Here is a 23257-nt window from a genome sequence, read left to right as displayed (position 1 = left end):
TTTAGTGGGGTGAGGGGCAGAGGGAGAGAGAATCCCAAGCAGGCTCTATGCCCAGTGCAGAGCCTCATGCAGGGTGCTTGATCTCACAACCTTGAGATCATGACCTGAGCCAAAATCAACAGTCAGACGCTTAACCGACTGAGCCACCCAGGCACCCCGAGAGCCAACTTAATTCTAACATTTTGTGATTCACAGAATATTGAGCTCAATCTCTAAAGAAGAAATTTCAGTTTTACTGGAAAAGTTAGCAAATAATTTATAACTCTCTCAAATTCTAAATACCTAAAAACACATATTCTTCCACATACTTCTTCAGATTCCATGTAAGCACACAAGAACTCAGCTCACAGATTCTCGGCCTCAGAGAAAGTGGGAGTTGAAAAGCTACATTCTCCATTATATTATAAACATTCTGAGGGTAGAAAATATTTTATTCATTTCTATCTCCAACACTTAGCAGAGGTCCTGTCCTATAAAAAGAACTCAATAAATGTTTGCTACACAGCTCAGTGCTCATCTATCTACCTTTAAGCATGAGCCCATGCTCTGTGACGCTACCTAAGAGTGATTTAAATCATGCTTTCCTAAACCAGAAAACAGAGATGTACCAGAAATCTCCACCTATTTTGCAGGACCCAAATGATCAAACATTAGCAAATAAAGGGGAAAAAAGCAAACCAGTAAAATGTCAAATAATTGAGTGGGAGATCTCACCTGGACCACCTGCCATGGGAAATGCTGCCTCCATCCTAACTGAATTTCCAGCTCCCATGGGTCCATTCATTCTCACATCTTGGCTTCGGTTCTGAGCCAAAGCCAGGTTGATAGCACCTTCCCCTGAAAATGACAGGTTATAAAAAGGAAACCATCAGAATAAGATGCAAATGTTGCTTAAAAACAGGTATACAAGAACTTTATTTTCTGTGTTTTTGAATTATGGTAAGTTTACCATCACAAAAAGGGTAAGTGCAATACGATGGGTCTTCCTTCAAATTCATCTGAGTAGGTTTACTTACAAGAAGCACAAGAAGAACATAATCAATCCTCACAATACAGCAGACAGGCAATCATTAATGATGTATAGTGTCAGGAGACAGCTTGTAACTCTGAATATCTATTTTCAACTAGCTCAGTGTGTGGGTGCCATGTGTGTCTATGTGTGTGAGAAGGAAAAAAATGTTTCAAAATCCTAGATTACCTTTTGGGAATTTACAATCAGAAGGCAGAGATATGAGTAGGTTTAATGGAGAAAGAACATATGATGGTACAGGGACACTGTAATATTTGAGAGCAAAATACCATTTCCCGGGGGTTCCTGGGTGGGCTCAGTCGGTTGGGCGTCTGCCTTTGGCTCGGGTGATGGTCTCGGGGTTGTGGGATTGAGCCCTGAGTTGGTCTCCCTGCTCAGCGGGGAGCCTGCTTCTCCTCCTCCCTTGCCGCTGCTCATGCTTTCTCTTGCTATCTCTCTCTCTCTCAAATAAATAAAATCTTAAAAAAATATACCATTTCCCTTTCAAAAACTGTAATATAAATAGATATCCATTAGAGATATTCATACAATGAAGAGTAGATAGGTTGCTACTAATCTACTTTTACAGCATCTAATGATAAGACCAACATTTATAGAGAGTTTTTATTTTTATTTTATTTTTTAAAAGATTTTATTTATTTATTTGAGAGAGAGAGAGAGATTGAGTGCAAGCACGAGCAGGGGGTTGGGGGGAGTAGAAGGGATAGGGAGAGGCAGACTCTCCCATGAGCAAGGAGCCCGATCATGACCTGAGCCAAAGGCAGACGTTTAAATGACTGAGCCACCCAGGCACCCCTGTACAGTTTTTAATGCTTACAAGATTTTATCTCATTTGAACCTCATAATATCCTGGTAGGTAACATCACTATAAGTGTTCCAATTATTTAGAGGTAACTCTAAACTTAGAGGTAACTTAAATTTTACTTGGTTAAATGATAAAAAGAAACAAATTTCAGGATACTTTCTGCACTTAATCCAAAATTTTGTTCCTCTGGATGACAGCACCACGTAGTGGACAGATAGAAGTATAGCTAGCTGGTGGCTAAGGAGGCGAAAGGCAGCATTGCACTGACTGGAATCCTTCCATATTGTGGGGTCCTGGTTTATAGAGCCAGATGATAAAGCAGGAAGCTAATGAGAACAAAGTAGTTTCCTCTGTCTTGTCACTGATAAAGTCACCTTTCTGTATTAAGTATTTCAACCAGGCAGGTAGATTGGTCATAGGGCATAAACATCCTACTAATAAGGGACCAATTACCAGGGGCTATAAGATGCTCTAAATTGCCTATGGGAGGGGCACCTGGGTGGCTCAGTGGGTTAAGTGTCTGCCTTCGGCTCAGGTCACGGTCCTGGGGTCCTGGGATCTAGTCCCGCATCGGGCTCCCTGCTCAGCGGGAAGCCTGCTTCTCCCTCTCCATCTCCCTCTGCCCCTCCTCCTGCTTGTGCTCTCTCTCGCTAATAAATAAATAAAATCTTTTTAAAAAATTGCCTATGGGAGACAGGAATGAAAGAAAAAGAGACTACAGATCTTGAGGGTTTCCAATTAAGGGAAGGAACTATTAATATACCAAACTTGCTAAGACACTGTAAGCAGAAAGAATATTATTCTTGAAATGGACATCAGATCATGTCAGTTCTCTGCTTCAAACTGCTCTATTACTTCCTACTGTTGTAGAAATAAAAGCCAAACTCTTCCAAACAGGATATAAAGGCCTTAAATGATCTATCTAGTCCAGTGCTGTTCAACAGAAATGTAATATGAGCCACACATATAATTTTAAATTTTCTAGAAGCCACAGTAAAAAGGTTAAAAAAAAAAGATGAAATTAATTGTAATATCTTATTTAACCCAGCACATCTAATGTATTATTATTTCAACATGTAACTAATACAAAAGTTAATGAAATATTTTACATTCTTTTTTGGGAGTGCTAAATCTTCAAAATCCACTACGTATTTTACTCACAGCTCATATGTCAGTTTGAACTAGCCATACGCCCAGCGCTCAACAGCCACATATGGCTGGTGGCTACCATATTTAACAGCCCAGATGTGGCCCTTGCTTACCTCTCTAACTTCAACTATACTATTTTCTCCTTCAGTAATAAGGATTCAGCCTCAGTGGCTTTTTTTTTAGTTCCTTAGGCACACAAAGCTGCTTCTCACCTCAAGGCCTTTGCATACGTTGATCCCTCTGCTTACAACAGTTCTCTTGCTCTCTTCACGTAAGCCAACTTCTCAATTTTCATGTAAACTTAAGTGTCACAGGCCCCAAAAGACCTTCTCCAATTGTCTTATCCAAGGGTAGGTCACCCTTATCACATCTTGTTACTTCTTCAGAGCACATCCCATGTAATTACTTACTCATTCACTTGATTTCTTGTCTGCCTTTCCCATCCCCATACAAGGGTAACCATAAATCTGCCCTAGTTCCTTTATATCTATTGTTCGGGGACAGTTATTAATAGCATCCCTTTTACTCTCAAAAGTGTCAATTTAGATGATTAATTATATGGCCACCCTAATTATATCCTTAATATATGGCCACCCTGATTATATCCTTAAGACACAGAATGGTGTCTGATACACATGGTAGGCACTCATTAGCTATTTATTGAATATATTATGAATCGTCATCTTATAACCTTACAAAGAATTACAGGCATTTTTCTGTATGATGAATGCATTCCTGGAAAATCCCACATTCTGTAAAATCTCACACTGAAAATAACAGATTTTATGGGAAAAACAGTGTTGTTGGGACAAACTCAAAACCGATGTGGCTTTGTAACTAGAGCTCAGGTAAAAACAGTAACTGGTGGAGGCAACATATCCAAAAACATTTCCAGTGGAAATGCCTGGTTACAGGTGCTGAAATAATGCAGATGCAAAAGAGCTCTGAGCCAGTGGGGCTGCCACTAAAGCAGGCACAGGAGGAAGTGAAACTTGTCACAAGCCAAGAGCCAAGCTAGTCTGGGGGTGCACCTCTGAGGAAGGGTATCTGAATATAAATTCTGATTCTTAATTATCTGAAAATAGAGCTGAAAGGACTCCCACCTATGCAGCAGCTAAATTTGTCTTTTTTTTTTCCTTGTAATCATCCTTCTATTCCCACTATTCCAGCTTCCCTTGCCTTCTTTATGAATACACACAATTTCCACACTATAGTGTTATCACTCCCCTATTTGCCAACTGCATATAAGCTAACTGGTATCAAAGAAACACACTACAGGCTCCCAAACTTGCTGGTTAGGGGTTGGCAAACCTCGGCCTATGGACCCAATCTAGCCTTCTGCCTGTATAATTAAATAAAGTGTTACTGGAACACATCCATGTTTATTCACTTACATACGCTTATGGCTGTTTTGCACTACAACCAGACTGGAATTGTTGTGACAGAGATCTTAGGGCCCACAAAGCCAAAAAAATTTATTCTCTGGCCCTTTACAGAAAGAGTTTGCAGACTCTGCTTTAAATCACCATGAATGAATAGAGGGGTCACAAAATGTCCTTAAAAAAGATGTCTTCCCAACTTCCTGGCCCAAACTCGAGAAAGGAAGGGTACAGAGAGTATTCTTCAATGGAAAACAGGCTGTCGGGGAACCACCTCTCCCTGCACCCCTGCAGCGGACACCATGGTGGTGGCAACACCTCCTCTCACGATGTACTAAGAGCGAGAAAAGATGAGAGAAAAGTGGAGAGAGAAAAGATCACCTGGGATACACATGTGTATCCTAAAAGTTAAAGAACTCTCTTCTGTAATGTGATAATCATTGCCATATGTGAATTTCGTAATTTCATAAAATATATGTTATCTATTTTACTTCCTTGATGGTACCTATGCTTTAATTTATGGCTATAATAAAGGCCAGCACCTTATCCTTTTAAAGAGAACTTACAGGAAATAGGTCTGATTAAAAGAAGAAACTGGTGTTTCCTTTCTCCAGTAGAAAACACGACCACATAAAGTTCCAAAGCCCTTTTAACTCACATAAATAGGTAACAGAAACCACAAAACATTTAGAGTTTTGGGGCGCCTGGGTGGCTCAGTCGGTTAAGCGTCTGCCTTCAGCTCAGGTCATGATCCCAGGGTCCTGGGATTGAGCCCAGCGTCGGGCTCCCTGTTCAGCAGGGAGTCTGCTTCTCCCTCTGCTTCTCCCATCCGCCCAACCCCCCACTTGTGCTCTCTCTCTCTCTCACTCACTCTCTCTCTCAAATAAATTCTTTTTTTTAAAAAAGATTTTATTTATTTGACAGAGAGAGAGCACAGAAGCACAAGCACGGGGAGTGGCAGGCAGAAGGAGGGAAAAGCAGGCTCCCACTGAGTAAGGAGCCCGATGTGGGGGTTGATCCCAGGACCCTGGGATCATGACCTGAGCTGAAGGCAGACGCTTAACCGACTGAGCCACCCAGGTGCCCCTAAATAAATTCTTTTTTTTTAAAGATTTTATTTATTTATTTTACAGAGAGAGAGAGAGCGAGAGAGGGAACACAAGCAGTGAGAGTGGGAGAGGGAGAAGCAGGCTTCCTGGTGAGCAGGGAGCCCGATGCGGGGCTTGATCCCAGGACCCTGGGATCACGACCCAAGCCGAAGGCAGACGCTTAACAACTGAGCCACCCAGGCGCCCCAATAAATAAATTCTTAAAAAAAAAACAAACATAAACAGCCTATATAGTTTTATTGTAGCCTAAAATTGTTTTCCTAAGTTCATCCTATATCCTATAGATTGCTGTGAATTAATTTTACTTTTCTGGATCCTTTTAGATAATCCAACATTTTTCATGATAGACTGATTGTTGTTTAAACCACTATTCCCTTGTTTATCAAATGATGGGATTTACCCCATTTTTCAAAATACATATAATCCTTTCTAACCTCCTCTATGCTCCCCCATACCTGGTACTTAGATCTCTCATAGGTTTGTCTCCTTCACCAAGGTCAGGAGCTTTTGAGTTCATAACAGCAAGGACCATATTATACTTATCATTGTATGCCAAGTGCTAAAGCAAAGTGGTGCTATTATGTGTGTGCTTCCCTTGTTTTCATTCAACATATGTTTACTAAGGAACCTAACATGTTCCAGGCAAGCAGAGCTACAACAGTGAGCAAAACCAGACATGGTCTCTGCCCTATTACAGTTTGCATTCTAGGGGAGAATAAAATAATAGTCAAATAATTGCTCTGATGAAAGCATTACATAAATGATGTAAGGAGGAAAAAAACAGACTTTTGTGAGAGCACATAAAGGACACTGACTTCATCAGGGAGTTCAGAAAATATATCCTCAAGAAGATTTAAGCTGATACTTGAAGGCTGAGTAGATATTAACTAAGGGAAGGGGGAATGGTAAGAGACAACATTCCATATAGAGAAGACATAAGTGCAAAGGGCCCTTGGCAGGAGGAAGAAATGCAAATTCAAGGAGCCAGAAGAAAGCTGGAGAGGCATGAACAGACAGCAAGGAGGAGAGCTGTATGAGTTAAGACTGGATGAGAAAGGTAGAGGTTAGATCACACAAGGCCATGAGGTCATGGTTAAGAAGTTTAGTCCTTACTCTGTGAATGACAGCAAGCCACAGCAGGGGTTTTAGGCTGTGTGTGTGTGTGTGCACATGTGTAGCATATTTTCATTTTGAAAAGACTACTCTGGCAAAATATCTGAAAAATGAATACTGCTACAAAAAGGACCATTCAAGGCCTCCTAATCTCTGTTAGATGAATAAAGAAATAAAATACTAAAGCTTATTTGGTAGAAGGAAGCTAATGAAATTAGATATTCTTTAAAAGACAAATCAGTTCCTGGTCAGGGTGCTAGTAAAATCTCAATCTGACAGACTGACAAACAAAATCAGCCAAGGGAACGGAGTCTGAGACTGTGGATGCTGAAGCATCAGGACCCAGACGAAGCCTCAATTCCTCTTTAACCTAAGGTGCTTCAATGTGAAGTGCAGGTTACATGAGTTATTTGGCATTCTGAAACATGAGAGGAACAGACAAAGCAGCACAGAAAATCATGCTATGTTCTACTGTTGTTACGATTTGGGTCCAGATGGGCACCTTCAATCTGAATGGAGAGAATCCCCAGATCCCGAAGCTGTTGGTTGTTGCTCTGAGCCAGGATCCGTAGCCGCTCCGCTGCTTCCCGGGGGATGTTGAATGTCACACGCACACTGTTCCAGGGCTCCACCTTCTGTACCTTTAGCTTGCTGGATTCTTGGTCGTGAAAGAAAGCGAATAATATTAGTAATCTTTTAGCCACCAGAAGACATGGGACAAACAAACCAAAAACAAAAGAACAAGACAGAGCATTGGCTTGGAGTAGCTGTGACAGCTTAGTCTTTGGCATTAGCTAGATTTCAAATCTAATCCCAGCTTTACCACTTAGCACCTGAGTGGCCATGAACAGATTATTTAACCTTCTTTTTTTTTTTAGATTTTATTTATTTGACAGAGAGACACACAGCAAGAGAGGGAACACAAGCAGGGGGAGTGGGAGAGGGAGAAGCAGGCTTCCCGCTGAGCAGGGAGCCTGATGTGGGGCTAGATTCCCAGGACCCTGGGATCATGACCTGAGCCGAAGGCAGATGCTTAACGACAGCCACCCAGGCGTCCCAGATCTTTCTATTTTTAGAGCTAAATCCAAAGTCAAGTCTGGATTTGTATGTAAAATATTTAAATTTTAAAAGCATTGGCAATGAAATTCAAACATTAAAAAAAAAACAAAAAACAAAACTAAAGTAGAGCCGTAACATATGGTTGCAGGCTGGATCCAACAGGCTGCCAGTTGGTAACCTCTGATCTAAAATTTAAGAAAACACATTTCACATACATTTTAAGTAGAACCACAAAGTAAAAGATCTTTCTAAGCTTTAAGGGACCTTCAAGATCCAGTATTGAAGGAAGGAAAGGAAACTGAAAATCACAGAGTTAAAAACAATAAATATGAGTCTTAAGAATTAACTCCTATCCACTAGAGCAGATAATTTAAGGATTACCATGTTAAGCAATACCTTATCATGTTCAGTTTCTCCATGTAGTTAAAAGAAACATAACAGCATTTCTATAAAAAAAATTCTAGCTCTCTGATTTCAAGCTGTATTACAAAGTTATAGTAATCAGGGGCACTTGGGTGGCTCAGTCGTTAAGTGTCTGCCTTCGACTCAGGTCATGATCCCAGGGTCCTGGGATCGAGCCCCGCATCAGGCTCCCTGCTCAGCAGGAAGCCTGCTTCTCCCTCGCCCACTCCCTCTGCTGTGTTCCCTCTCTCGCTGTGTCTCTCTCTGTCAAATAAATAAAATCTTAAAAAAAAAAAGTTATAGTAATCAAAACAGTATGGTATTGGCATAAAAACACACACACAGATCAATAGAACAAAACAGAGAGCCCAGAAATAAACCCACACATATATGGTCAATTAATTTATGACAAAGGAGCCAAGAATACACAATAGGGAGAGGACAGTCTCTTTAATAAGTGTTGCTGGGAAAACTAGACAGCCACTTGCAAAGGAATGAAACTGGATCACTATCTTACACCATACACAAAAGTTAACCCAAAATGGATTAAAGACTTGATGTAAGACCTGAAACCATAAAACTAGAAGAAAACATAGGTGGTAAGCTCCTTGACATTGGCCTTGGCAATTTTTTTCAATGGGACACAAAAAAGCAAAGTAAACAAAAACAAAAACAATTGGAACCAGATCAAACTAAAAAGCTTCCTCAGAGCAAAGGAAACCATTCACAAAATGAAAGGCAACCTATTTGCAACGACGTGGATGGAACTGGAGGGTATTAGCTGAGCGAAATAAGTCAGAGAAAGACATGTATCATATGACCTCACTGATATGAGGAATTCTTAATCTCAGGAAACAAACTGAGGGTTGCTGGAGTGGGGGGTGGGGTGGGAGGGATGGGGTGACTGGGTGATGGATACTGGGGAGGGTATGTGCTCTGGTAAGCGCTGTGAATTGTGCAAGACTGTTGAATCTCAGATCTGTACCTTTGAAACAAATAATGCAATATATGTTAAGAAAGAAAAAAAAAAATGAAAGGCAACCTAATGAATGGGAGAAAATATTTGCAAATCATGTATATGATAAGGAATTAATATCCAAAATATTTAAAGAAATCAGGCAACTTGATAGCAAAAATCCAAACAATCCAATTAAAAAATGGGCAGATCTGAAAAGACTTTTTTCCAAAGAATACATACAGATGACCAACAGGTACAGGGAAGGTGATCAACATCACTAATCATCAGGGATATGCGAATCAAAACCACAATGAGATATCACCTCATATCTACTAGAATGGCTATTATTGACAAACAAACAAAAAAAAAACAAGTGTTGGTGAGGATGAAAAGAGGAACCCTCATGTATTGTTAGTGAGAATGTAAACTGTTGCTGCCACTGTGGAAAACAGTATGGAGGTTCCTCAAAAAATTAAAAATAAAACTATCACATGATCTGGCAATTCTACTTCTAATATTTATCTGAAGAAAACAAAAACAATAATTCAAAAAACATCTGCACCCCCATGTTCACTGCAGCATTATTTATAAAAGCAAAGATGGAAACAACTTAAGTGTCTGTGGATGGATGAATGAACAAAGAAAATGTGGTATATATATAGAAAATGGAATATTATTCAGCCATAAATAAGAATCTTGCCATTTAAAACAAACATGGATGGACCCTCAGGGCATTATGCTAAGTGAAATAAGCAAAGACAAATACAGTACGATCTCACTGACCTGTGGAATCTTAAAAACAAAACAAAACAAGAACAAAAACACCAAGCTCATAGATACAGGGAACAGACTGGTGGTTGACAGAGGTTGGGGGGTGCGGGGAGTGGGTGAAATGGGTGAAGGGGGTCAAAAGGTACAAACTTCCTGTTATTGTCGCAGGGATATAATGTACAGCATAGTGACTATGATTAATAATACTTTATTCCATATTTGTAAATTGCTAAGAGAGTATATCTTAAAAGTTCTCATCACAAGAAAACAAAATTGTAACTATGTACGGTGACAGATGCTAACTAGATTTATTGTGGTGATCATTTCACAATATATACAAATATGGAATGGTATGTTGTATATCTGAAACTAATATGTTATATGTCATTTAAAATCCTGCACGGGGCGCCTGGGTGGCTTAGTCGTTAAGCGTCCGCCTTCAGCTCGGGTCATGATCCCCAGGGTCCTGCGATCGAGCCCCGCATCGGGCTCCCTGCTCCGCAGGAAGCCTGCTTCTCCCTCTCCCACTCCCCATGTTTGTGTTCCCTCTCTCGCTGTATATCTCTCTGTCAAATAAATAAATAAAATCTTTAAAAAAAATAAATAAAAAATAAAATCCTGCACTTAAAATCAGCCTTTCAATCCAGTATAGCAGTTTTAGTTTGTGAAACTCAGGATAATCACAGAAGAGCAAACACTTTTAAAAAAGAGTAACAAGAAGAAGAAAATAATTAAAGCAAATTACCCATGTGTAACAAATTGGGCACATTCTCCAATATTGTGTCCAATTTCCATTTGAAGTCTTTATCATCTATATTTCCTTTGAAGGCCACAAAGATTGTGGAATCCTCCAAAATACTATCACTTTTTGTGTCATCATCTTCTAGTCCAGAATCAAAATCCATCTCTGAGTCTTCCATTGTTGATGAACACAAGGAAGTATAGATGTCTTCTAAGTTTGGAAGGTCATCCAAAACCATGGTGAATATTATTCCAGTAGCATATGCCAAATGGAGAATAAGAAAACCTTTGAAAAAAGAAGATAGAAAAAGGGCATTACAATGCATAATTATATAATCAACAATGTATAACCCATTGTTCTGTGAAAACTGTAATTTATCTGCCAAGTAATAAGAAAGCACACTATAAAAATTAAGAAATTACAGAGAGGATAAACTAATTAAGACATTCTGTAATAATTAACTCTTTTTTTTTTTTTTTAAAGATTTTATTTATTTGAGAGAGAGAGAATGAGAGAGAGCAAGCACATGAGAGGGGGGAGGGTCAGAGGGAGAAGCAGACTCTCCGCCGAGCAGGGAGCCCGATGCAGGACTCGATCCAGGGACTCCAGGATCATGACCTGAGCCGAAGGCAGTCGCTTAACCAACTGAGCCTCCCAGGTGCCCCTGTAATAATTAACTCTTAAAAATATTTGAAATAGGGCGCCTGGGTGGCTCAGTTGGTTAGGCGTCTGCCTTCGGCTCAAGTCATGATCCCAGAATCCTGGGACCACATCCCACATGAGGCTCCCTGCTCAACGGGGAGTCTGCTTCTCCCTCTGCCCCCACCCCCTGCTTGTGCTTGCTCTCTCTCTCTCAAAAATAAATAAATAAATAAATAATCTTAAAAAAATACTTGATACAAAAATTTACCAGTTTTTATAATAAAATTCCTTTTATTATAATGTTTGTCTATTATGTCATAGGCTACCATTTGGTAAGCCTATAATATGGGGAGGAGGGAACTAGAGATCACAAAAAAATAAAACAAGTTATATTTTGAGAATTAATTTATATAAACCTTTGACCCCAGAGAGCAAGGGGCTCCCCAAGACTCCCCTTATTCCTGTCCCGACAAAAGTTTCAGAGGAGCCAATGTTTTAGAGCCATTCTCTTTCTCTAATCTGAAAAGCACAACTTGACCCAACTAAAAACATCCAGAGGACTACCTAAAATCCTAAAGTCTTAAGGGCCCTTTAAAATAACTTTTAAAGGGTTATTAATAGTGATAGGACTAAAAATAATAATTTAGGAACAAAACAAACAAAAACATTTTTAAATACTTTCAGGAAAGGAAAATAAGTGGTTAACACATGTTTATGGAGGGAAAGAACTGTGTCCAGGACAGAACTAAATTACTTTTTAACTTTTAGATCTAGAGAAGTCACATTACCCGCTATTTTCAGTTATGTTGTCTACCAAAGAGTACCTGTACTAAAGATCACACCATGTGGCCATTTTCTCCATTAGCTTTGGGACTGAAGATCACATTCTTAACCCAAAAGTGAGTGAACATTCCTTTTTTAGCATCTCCGTTAAGTGAGGATGATATGGAAACATGAGAACCTCACACAACTCTTCTAATTTAAAAACATTCCTTACATAAACTATAATTACAACTATGTGTTTTTTAAAGATGGATTTCCATCTTTAATTGCAAGAAAATGGCTGAAAAGAAATCCACTAAGATGCAAACAGTGATTGTGCTAGGTTGGTAAGATCACTGGTAAATTTTCTTTTCCTATTTTCCAAATATGATAGAAGTCACTGGGGACATGCAAAACTAAATATGCTGTAATAGGTTTTATTACCAGTACAAATGGAAAAAAATGTATCAACTTTTAAAAACTGTTTAACTTTCTTCTTTTTCTTTTTTAAATAGTCACTTAAACTTCTTAGGAGCAAAGACTTTCCCAAAACCAATTTAAACTAAAATCTTAGGGGAAAATTCCTGTTTTAAGTAAATATGAAAAAAAAAAAAAAAAGCCAAACAAACCCTTTTACATCTGAGCAGAGCACCTTACGGTTTTGCAATCATACCCTTTTCTAGTACTGTGACTATTACAAAGGAATAGTGGGATTTGGGTGGTTAAGAAACAATAGCATTCAGAAAATCCCTAATAAATACCAATGCCTTTAGTCAACTGCCATCTGTACTTTACAGATTTTAAAAAACTTTAGAGGTAAATAAACAAGACTAAAAAAGATTTTAGGGCTTAGAAGCTGCTGCTCATGAGGAAAAAGACTGATTGCTGAGACTGCCTGAAATACTGGAGCCATTTAGTAGCTATTCCACAGTTGGAATGACTACAAGAAGAGGATTTCAAATTTAAGATATGTTTCCAAAAGAATCTTTAACTGGAAAGAAGGAGACCAACTAAAACCCCTGGATTTTGATAGTCTTCCAAAGAGGTCACTGGTCATGCCATGAAGTCTGGCAAATCTGGATTTGGAAAACCATTTAGTGGCAGACACAACAAATCAGCTAATCCAAGTTCAGGAACTAACAGTTTAAAGGCACTATGGGCACAACACAGATGCTTAAAAAACAAAGAAAAGGGGTGCCTGGGTGGCTCAGTTGTTAAGCGTCTGCCTTCGGCTCAGGTCATGATCCCAGGGTCCTGGGATCGAGCCCCGCATCGGGCTCCTGCTCCGCGGGAAGCCTGCTTCTCCCTCTCCCACTCCCCCTGCTTGTGTTCCTGCTCTCTCTATGTCTCTCTCGGTCAAATAAATAAATAAAATCTTAAAAAAACCCAAAAAACAAAGTCAGTGTGAAAAAAATTGCTGGCCTCCCCTCCAAAAACTTTTTAAAGAAGCTTCTTCCACATTACATATTCATTGACATACTGTCCACTTAAAATCTAGTCTTTAACAGAAAATTTATAATCAAAATAATTAACCAACCTTCAAGTGAAATGCAGTTCAGTGCCCTGCTCTTGGAGACAGACAACAGATTATAGCTGACTAACTTGAAACTCATTTGCTCACTTATAAGAGAGCCATGTGCTACCTCTTTGGGTTTGTTAAGATTAACCACCAGTGAATTTGCTCACTCGCCACATAATAAATTTCCAGATTATCTATTGGTTTCACTTCTAATTGGAGCTCTTTTAATCTTTTATAAAGAACCCAAGAATAAATGTGATATCCAGGAGAAATTTAAAAAGCAAGCATATTATTTATTCTATCTTTCCAAGGCAGAATGAAGTAGATTTCCAAACTAAATCATTTCAGGGTAATATTTCAGGATAGCCAAACAGCTCCAGTGGATAAAGGAAAGCTCTTTTTTATAGAAGAATGCCAACTTAAACGTAAAAAGTATCATTAGAAAAATCACAATTTTGTGATCCCTAATAAAGTAATTCAGAAAAGGATCATTAATAAGAATAAAACAACATGTGAAAAATTGACAAGAGAACTAACTGGATATTCATTCACATGATGTTAAAGTATCAGCCCAGAGATGTGCTGCTTGGCAAAGGGAAAACTAACTTCACAGTGAGAGGCTCTGGCTGTCATCACCCAAACACAATGACCAAACTGCACAGTATTACCTATGAAATAAAATATTCCTGCCAAAAATGTTTAAACTGAATCTAACAAGTCTTTGTACAGGAGATAGAGGAATAACTTAAATAACACCATGAGGAAATATTCAGACAAATCTAGAAGGTAGGATTTCTAGAGCATAACTGGCTTGGCCTCTTCAGTTATGTCAGTGGTCATGAAAGAAAAAGGTGGGTGCAACTATTCTATGTTAAAAGAGATTTAAAAGACTTAAAAATCAAATGCAATGTATGGTCCTTTATTGTCTTGGTCTGAAAAAAAAAGATGTAAAGCACATTTTTAGGAGAATTAGGGAATTACTGCTAATTTTTAAAAAAGATTCATTCATTCATTTATTTTATTGAGAGAGAGAGAGAGAGCAGGGGGAGAGGCAAAGGGAAAGGGAGAGAGAAAGAACCTCAAGCAGACTCTCCGCTGAGCACAGAGCCTGACGCAGGGCTCGATCTCACAACCCTGAGATCATGATCTGAGCTGAAATCAAGACTCAGACACTTAACCTACGGAGCCACCCAGGTACCCTGGGGAATTACTGCTAGTTTTGTTAGGCATGATAATAATGGTGTTATGGACAATATTCTTACTGTTTAAGAGATGCATATTGAAGCATTCAGGGGTAAAATGTCATGACGCTTATAATTTACTTTAAAATTGAGGGAGGGGTCTTGGGTGGCTCCATTGGTTACATGTCTGACTTCGGCTCAGGTCATGATCTCAGGGTCCTGGGATTGAGCCCCATGTCAGGCTCCGTGCTCAGCAGGGAGTCTGCTTGTCCCTCTCCCTCTGCTCCTCCTCCTGCTCGCTCTCTCTCTCACTTTCTCTCTCTCTCAAGTAAGTAAAATCTTTAAAAAAATAAAATTGAGGGAAAAAGATTAAGCAAATATGGCAAAAGGTTAATAAAGGTTAAACATAGGTGATGGGTATATAGGTGTTCATTATATTTTCGTTTGTAGTATAATTTTCTAAAATGTTTGAAATTGTTCATAATAAAAATTAAAAAAAAAAGAAAGAAAGAAAGAAAAGAGAAAAGCAAGCATACCAGCAACATAGTACTGCTCCAAGGTAAAACTCCATCAGACATCAGGAAGGCTTAGAAGCTTACTTATGAACATCTTCCAAATCACAGTAGGATTAAAAATAAATAAATATATTTAAACATATATATTTGTAAATGTTTAAATTTATATTACTTGTTAAGTATATAAATTTATATATCATATATATTATACATATAACCAGCTAATATGCACCAGATTTACATTTAAATCTGAAGAGAAAGGACTGGTGCAGGTAGCTGGGTAATGAGAAAAGATTGTCACAGGCCATTCAAATGATCAACTTGGCTGCCATGTGAACAAAAGACAAGATCCTATGATCCACATCAGAAATCACAAACTCACATACAGGGGTCAGGCAGAAAAAAATAAGAGAAGAACACTGGATATTAAATGCATTTGCACATACTGTATGAATGATTTGGGCAACAGAAAACTCACATACCCACCTATGTTAAGTAGCCACTACTCTGCTTCAGCTTATTACTTTCTTTTTGGAAGGATGGGAGGGCGCACTAGTAGATGTTCTGAATTTTAAGAAAAGACTAAAATCCATATATTCAGTGAAATCTCCAGATTTTAAAATAGTTTTACATTTTTTGGAAAATACCCTGCAGGCTAAATGAAACATGCTATGGATGCATAAGGCTCAGCCATCAGTTTTCAATTTCTATGACTCCCCTAATTGACCAGTCCAACACTAGGTCTGGGCGAACTATGCTGGGTTTGGTATAGCGCTGGAGGAAACTAGGTATTTAAAATGCATTTAAATGTTATGATGTGGGGCCTGGGTGGCTCAGTAATTAAGCATCTGCCTTTGGCTCGGGTCATGGTCCCAGGGTCCTGGGATGGAGTCCCACATTGGGCTCCCCGCTCAGTGGGAAGCCTGCTTCTCCCTCTCCTGCTCCCCCTGCTTGTGTTCCCTCTCTTGTTGTCTCTCTCTCTGTCAAATAAATAAATAAAATCTTAAAAAAAAAAAGTTATGATGTGCCAGGATGCCTGGGTGGCTCCGTCAGTTGAGTGTCTGACTCTTGATTTTGCCTCGGGTCATGATCTCAGGGTTATGAGATCAAGCCCTGCATCAGGCTCCTTGCTCAGTGCGGAGTCTGCTTGAGATTCTCCCTCCCTCTCCCTCTGCCCCGCCCACTTGTGCTCTCTCTCTTGCTCTCTCAAATAAATAAATAAATCTTAAAAAAAAAAGTTATAATGTGCCTCCTGAGAGGTCTGTGGGCTCTCTAAGAGAAAGAAAAAGAGATCAAGGTCTCAACCCCAGAGGAACAGAAGGCATTCAAACTTAGTGAACTTTGGGCTTCATTAAACATGCTGATGCCTCCCACTAACTGGCTGAAGGACCATTTTCTCCTTTGATAAAATGCCAGACGATGAAGGAAAGACTTTTTTATCTGCTGTGTAACTTTGGTACAGAGTCATTCTGTTGTGTGGAATTAAGCTGAAACTTAACCACTCTTTCATGTAAGATTTCACTCACCAAAATGTCTTTAATTTTTATCATTTATCCAGGTCATCTTCTAAGTCCAAACAAGTTGGCATTTTTAGAGATGGTATTCTCAAGGCAGCAGCCAATAAAAATTCTAAAAAAGAATGAGAGAGAGAAAATAAAGTTTCAGCATTATATAGAAATTAGAAACTACAGAAGTGACATCTTTGTAACAGAAGTCAATGCAAATATCCCAAGTTATCAAGTCAACTTAGACATCTTCAGAGGCTATTAAAACAGAGTTTTCATTAAGTCTAAAAAATATATCTTTTTTTCTGAGATTAAACCACTATTCAACAAGCATTTCAAAGAGTATGGAAGCAAAACTCAGGGACATATACCAGCTTAAGAATTATGAAACTGGGACCCTAAGCCTTAGAGCCCTCCTCACCTTACCTCCATTTTTATAGCTGTCAAATTAAAATAAATTGATAGCATCATGCCACACTGTTTTGCAGATACTTGGAGTCAAAACCAAAATACTTTGTATTTAATAAGACCCACTTGTTCTAACATAATTTGAAAATTCATTTTAAACTGCATGAAGTATAGATTTAAGTTTCTTTCTGATTTTATATATAATATCTATACATTTTACTTTTCAAATTTTCAGTTTTTCTAAGTATTCTTTATGGTACACATAGAAATTTTGCATGGAAAGTGCCTAATTTTGTCATGCTTCAGAAAAAATTCTCACTTAATAAGATAGTATCAGTCTACAACATCTTCAACTTGGCTGTTATGGTTTTACATTATCGCCAAATACTGATTTTATAATCTCAAAATTTTAGATGGATATATGTACTAGGTATTAATAATTATTAGAGAAAAAACTATGCGTTAATTTTTATTTTTTTTATTTATTTTTTATTTTTTTATTGTTATGTTAATCCCCATACATTACATCATTAGTTTTAGATATAGTGTTCCATGATTCATTGTTTGTGCATAACACCCAGTGCTCCATGCAGAACGTGCCCTCCTCAATACCCATCACCAGGCTAACCCATCCTCCCATCCCCCTCCCCTCTAGAACCCTCAGTTTGTTTTTCAGAGTCCATCGTCTCTCATGGTTCCTCTCCCCCTCCGATTTCCCCCCCTTCGTTCTTCCCCTCCTGCTACATTCTTCTTCTTTTTTTCTTTCTTAACATATATTGCATTATTTGTTTCAGAGGTACAGATCTGAGATTCAACAGTCTTGCACAATTCACAGTACTTACCAGAGCACATACCCTCCCCAGTGTCCATCACCCAGTCACCCCATGCGTTAATTTTTATTTTAAGAAAAATCCATCTTTTTAAGTCTCCATGGAACATTAACAAAAACTGACCTTAAGAAAGGCCATAAAGAAAATCTCTATAGTGAAGGGGATTAAGAGTACACTTATTTTGATGAGCACTGAGTAATATATGGAATTGCTGAACCATTATACTGTACACCTGAAACAAATATAACACTGTATGTTAACTATACTAGAATTTTAAAAAAACCTCGATAAATCCAAAAAGTAACAGTGGGATAATATTCTGATGAAAATGCACTTAATGAAATTATACACTTAAAATAAAATCAAGAAACGAAGGCCTTTTCAAAACTTAAAACAACAACAAAACTCTTGGACTTTGGTTAAAAATGAAATCAATATTGCAAAATTTCTAGAAAATGCCAAAATAAGGAAAATATTACACATATTAGAACCTAAAGAATATAGCTGAACCAGTAAAGAAGAAAATTCACAGCCATAAATACCTACATCAGGGAAAAGAAAGAAAAAACAAGAAAAAGAAATCTGACTCTACATCTGACTCAAAAAGTCAGGGAAAAACCAGTAAGGTGAACTGAAAGAAATCAAAACGAAGGAATTAACACAGATAAAAGTAGAAATTAGAAAACAGAAAAACAGCAGAATAAATAAATTGAAAAATTGGTACATTGGGGGAAAATGATAAAATAGTTAAACCACTAGCTAATCTAGTAAGTAAAAAGGGACAAGTCCAAATATGTAAGATAAGAAATAAGTAGGGGCGCCTGGGTGGCTCAGGCGTTAGGCATCTGCCTTCAGCTCAGGTCATGATCCCGGGGTCCTGGGATCGAGCCTCACATCATCGGGCTCTCTGCTCAGCGGGAAACCTGCTTCTCCCTCTCCCACTCCCCCTGCTTGTGTTCCCTCTCTCGCTGTTTCTCTCTCTGTCAAATAAATAAATAAAATCTTAAAAAAAAAAAAAAAAAGAAATAAGAAAGTAGCCACAGAAACAAAGGAAATTAAAAGGACCATAGAGACTAGTTTCTTCAAGCTTTTGCTCACATTTATCTATGTAAATATGATAATGCCCCCCCAAAAGCACCACACATATTTAATTGAAACATCAACCCTTTAAAGAGTAGATAAGTCTAGTGATCTGAAACTATTCCAGAGCATATAAAAAGAAAGAAAACTTCCTAAATATTTTTATGAAGCAAATATAAGATGAGTATCAAAAGCTGATACAGGGGCGCCTGGGTGGCTCAGTCGGTTAAGTGTCTGCCTTCGGCTCAGGTTGTGATCTCAGGGTCCTGGGATTGAGCCCCACATGTCAGGTTCCCTGCTCACAGGGAGCCTGCTTCTCCCTCTCCTTCCTGCTCGTGCACCCTCTCTCTCTCTCTCTCAAATAAATAAAATCTTTAAAAAATAAAAAGCTGATACAAACTGCAGGCAGAAAGCTACAGATCAATCTCTCTTATGCTGATGCAAGATTCTAAATCAAACTTTAAATAGAATACAACAGTACATTAGAAGAAGAATAATGCATCATAATTAAGTGGAGTTTGGTCTAGGAATGCAAGGGAGGATCACTTTGAGGAAACTAAGAGAAAAGGGCATATGATCATCTCCACAGATATTAAAAGTCATTTGACAGAATTCAACACTTCTTGATTAAAAAAAAAAAATCAAATGGGGCACCTGGGTGGCTCAGTTGGTTGGGCGGCCAACTCTTGATTTCGGCTCAGGTCATGATCTCAGGGTCCTGGGACTGAGCCCTGTGTCTGGCTCCATGCTCAGAAGGGAATCTGCTAGAGGATTCTTTCTCCCTCTCTCTCTGCCCCTTCCCCCACCTCACATGCGGGCTCTCTCACTCCCTCTCTAAAATAAACAAATAAATCTTTTAAAAAAAATCAAACAGGACTACACAAGCAGTTCCTTAACATGACAAAATATATTTTTTAGCCCTAAAGTCAGCAGCTTGCTCAACGTGGAGAAGTTGGGAAGAAGACAGATATCCACTATGTATTATTAAACACTGTGCCAAAGGTATAAAGTCAGTGAAATGAAAACAAGACTAATAATAGTAAAAATTGGGAAGAAGAGTGTAAAACTATCACTATTAGTAGATAATATTTGTATTTGTATTTTTGAACATCTTAGAAAATTAACCAAGAAAAATAAGAAAATTCAGTAATACTTTAGGTATGGTACAAAATACACAGAAAACAACAGTTTTTATAACATATGCAATTGATCACCAGTAGGTGGGAAAAAATCTAATTTATAACAGCAACAAAAAAATATTTAGGAATAAATTAAAAAGAAAATGCAGAACTACAAGATGAAATTTTTAAAACACTAAAGAAGGGGCGCCTGGGTGGCTCAGTTGGTTAAGCGACTGCCTTCGGCTCAGGTCATGGTCCTGGAGTCCCGGGATCGAGTCCCACATCAGGCTCCCTGCTCAGCAGGGAGTCTGCTTCTCCCTCTGACCCTCCTCCCTCTCATGCTCTCTGTCTCTCGTGTTCTCTCTCTCAAATAAATAAATAAAATCTTTAAAAAAAAAAAAACCACTAAAGAGGGATTCAAATATATAAAAAAGACTTGAACAAATGGAATGATATACCAAATTCTTAGATAAAAAGACTCCTAAACAGCAATTCTCCCTAATTTAGAATTTAATAATCCCAATAAAAAATGCTGTTATTTTTTAAAATGGACAAGCTGACTTTAAAGTTCATATGGAAACAAGAAGAGTAAAAAAAAAAAAAAAAAAAAACTGAAAAGTAAGAGTAGTGAAAGGAATAAGTCCTACCAGATATAAAAACATAATGCCTCAATAATTAAAACTGTGTAGTACTGGCATATAAACGAATGGGAAACTAATGGAAGACTAAAATCCCCCAAACTGATCAAAATGCATATGGAATTTTAATATCTCATAAAGGTAGAAAAAAATCGATTTTTCACTAAATGGGAGTAGGTAGCCGTCCACGGAAAAAATAAAATTAGAGCTATACCTCATATCAAGAGAACTCCAAATGAACCCAAAACTTCAATGTAACAAATGAAACCATACAAGTATTAGAAGAAAATACAGAAGAAATCTTTATAACCTTGGAGTTGGTAAGGATTTTCTAACTATGACTCAAAATCCAAAGCCATTTAAAAAACTGATAAATTTGAATAGAAATCAAAGCATACTGCAAAGCAAAAAACACCATAAGTAAAGCAAAACAAAACCCCAAAAAACAAACAACAAAGTAAGAAAAAATATTGGCAATCATATCATTGATGAAAGAGCAAATCTCCCATATATAAACATACTATAGAAAAAAACACAGGTGTTTTTGTGTGTGCACATATGTGTGTGTGTGCATATATAGATATATAAAATAAAAAGAACAGTTATTTGGACAAAGTATTGTGTCCAAAAATGGACACAGAATATGATAAAATTCACAGAAAAGGAAATACAAATGAACTTTAAACATATGAAAAAATATTCAACTTCATACATAAGAAATAATTTTTTTCACTCATCAGATTAGCAAAAATCCAAAAATTTAATAATGCACTCTTTTGGCAAGGTTATGGGAAAACAGACACTCTCATTCATTGCTAGTGGTAGTCTAACATCAGCAATTAGGTATTATCTATCAAAATTATAATTATATATACCATTAACCCAACAATCTTGCTTCTGGTTAGTGATCTGATCCTACAGGGTACACCTGTTCCCACACTAGATGACATATATTACAAGGTTATTCACTAAAGCACTGTTTGCAATAGCAAGATAGGAACTTACCCAAATGTCCATCTGATTAAATTATAGTACGTGTAATAAAAAGGAAATGCAGCAAGAATAAGAATGCTCTCTATGCACTGATATGGAATGATCTCCAAGATGTATTGTTGAGAGAAGAAAAAACAAGGAGTAAAAAACATTGACTATAGTACTCTACTTTTGGCGAGAAAAGAGGAGAAAAATATTTTTTATACGTTAGTTTTAAAACAAAATACTCTAGGGATGCCTGGGTGGCTCAGTCGGTTAAGCATCTGCCTTCAGCTCAGGTCATGATCCCAGGGTCTTGGGATTGAGTCCCACATCGGGCTCCTTGCTCAGCGGGGAGCCTGCTTCTCCCTCTACCCCTCCCCCGCTGCTTGTGCTCTCTCTCTCTCTCTCTCTGACAAATGAATAAAATCTTTAAAAAAATAAGCTAGAAAAAAATATAAAAAAAAATAAAAATTATATCTTCAAGGTAAATTTTTCAAAAATCATGTTGTATCAGAAGGCAAGGAAGCACTCAGACCAATGGGGAGCATGTCACAAAGACCTAGGAGCCAGTTTTAAGGGGTTTCTACCAGCAAATTTGAGACAATTTAAGTATTGGAAAGAATAATGACTAAAATTCATTATAATATCATGAATAAATAAGAATCCATAAATACACAGTAATAGCTCAGAGAGTAAAAAAAATTGCTCAAGAAGTCACCATTAGGGGTAACTATGACATCAACTCCTTACTCTGAAGACTGATAAAGAAAAAGAATGAAGCAAGCAATTTACTTCTTTTAAGAAGGGTTCATCCTTGGTGGAGAGGGAAAGCTCTCCTTTACATTAGAATGCTAGTTAATAAATGCAGAAGGTAAGAATTTTTTAAATCACCATGTGCAACCTCCAATGAAGTAAGTGATTCAGGCAAAGATGATCAAGGGGTGCTAAAAATCACCTGGTGAAAATTGAAACAGAAGAGTCCCATGGTGCTAAAGGATTATTCCACAGATTACTTCCTAATTGCAAAGGGAAATCAAGTACCTTTACAATGGAAAGATATGACAGTCACCAGCTTAACCTGGTGATCAATTCAGTAACAATTAGAGTGAGACCTTTTATTTATGCCTCCTGATGTGATGTAACCTGAAATACCAGTCATCATCTACAATGTATTATTACCCAAAATGCTTAACCTAGTTCTAAACACATCTTTAAACCTAATTTTTCCTTTACAGGAAATTCAGGAGAAAGAGCAATGAGAACAATTACAAGAAGAAGTATTCCATTACATGAAGAACTAATCAGATCTAGAATGTGGGACTTGCCACAACAAAACTGATCTGGTCTCTTCAAAACCCAAAATCGTAAGGGAAGAGATAGGGGAAGATATAGTTCTCAATTAAAAGACTTCAGAGATAGAACCACCAAATGCAATGCATGAATGTTACTTACACCTGCTTTGAAGAAAACAGCCATAAAATGTTTTTCAGACAGTGGGAAAAACTGAATGTGAAGTAACAGAAGATATTAGGGCATTTTTAAAAACATTCTTGGGTATGGGGCA

General features: G+C 37.9%; 1 protein-coding gene across 8 annotated transcripts in view; it reads right to left on the bottom strand.

Moving 5' to 3' along the window:
- NCOA6 (nuclear receptor coactivator 6) overlaps window positions 1-23257 on the bottom strand; it is a 103980-nt gene that overhangs the window by 47479 nt on the left and 33244 nt on the right. For 7 of the 8 annotated variants that reach the window (XM_032420174.1, XM_032420171.1, XM_032420176.1 and 4 more), the window contains 4 exons: window positions 16663-16765; window positions 10521-10802; window positions 7088-7243; window positions 715-837 (listed from right to left, as the gene is read on the bottom strand). In XM_032420174.1, the coding sequence (XP_032276065.1) occupies window positions 715-837; window positions 7088-7243; window positions 10521-10755 (514 nt within the window). In that variant the 5' untranslated portion in view covers window positions 10756-10802; window positions 16663-16765. Of the gene's footprint in view, window positions 1-714; window positions 838-7087; window positions 7244-10520; window positions 10803-15157; window positions 15231-16662; window positions 16766-23257 lie in introns of all 8 variants that reach the window. The other variant, XM_032420172.1, reaches the window with a different exon arrangement.

This window comes from Phoca vitulina, unplaced genomic scaffold (genome assembly GCF_004348235.1).
Source record: "Phoca vitulina isolate PV1807 unplaced genomic scaffold, GSC_HSeal_1.0 scaffold22, whole genome shotgun sequence".
In the NCBI taxonomy this organism is placed as follows: Eukaryota; Metazoa; Chordata; class Mammalia; order Carnivora; family Phocidae; genus Phoca; species Phoca vitulina.
Note: the sequence above shows the minus strand (reverse complement) of the source record. Positions and strands in the feature narration are given on the sequence as shown.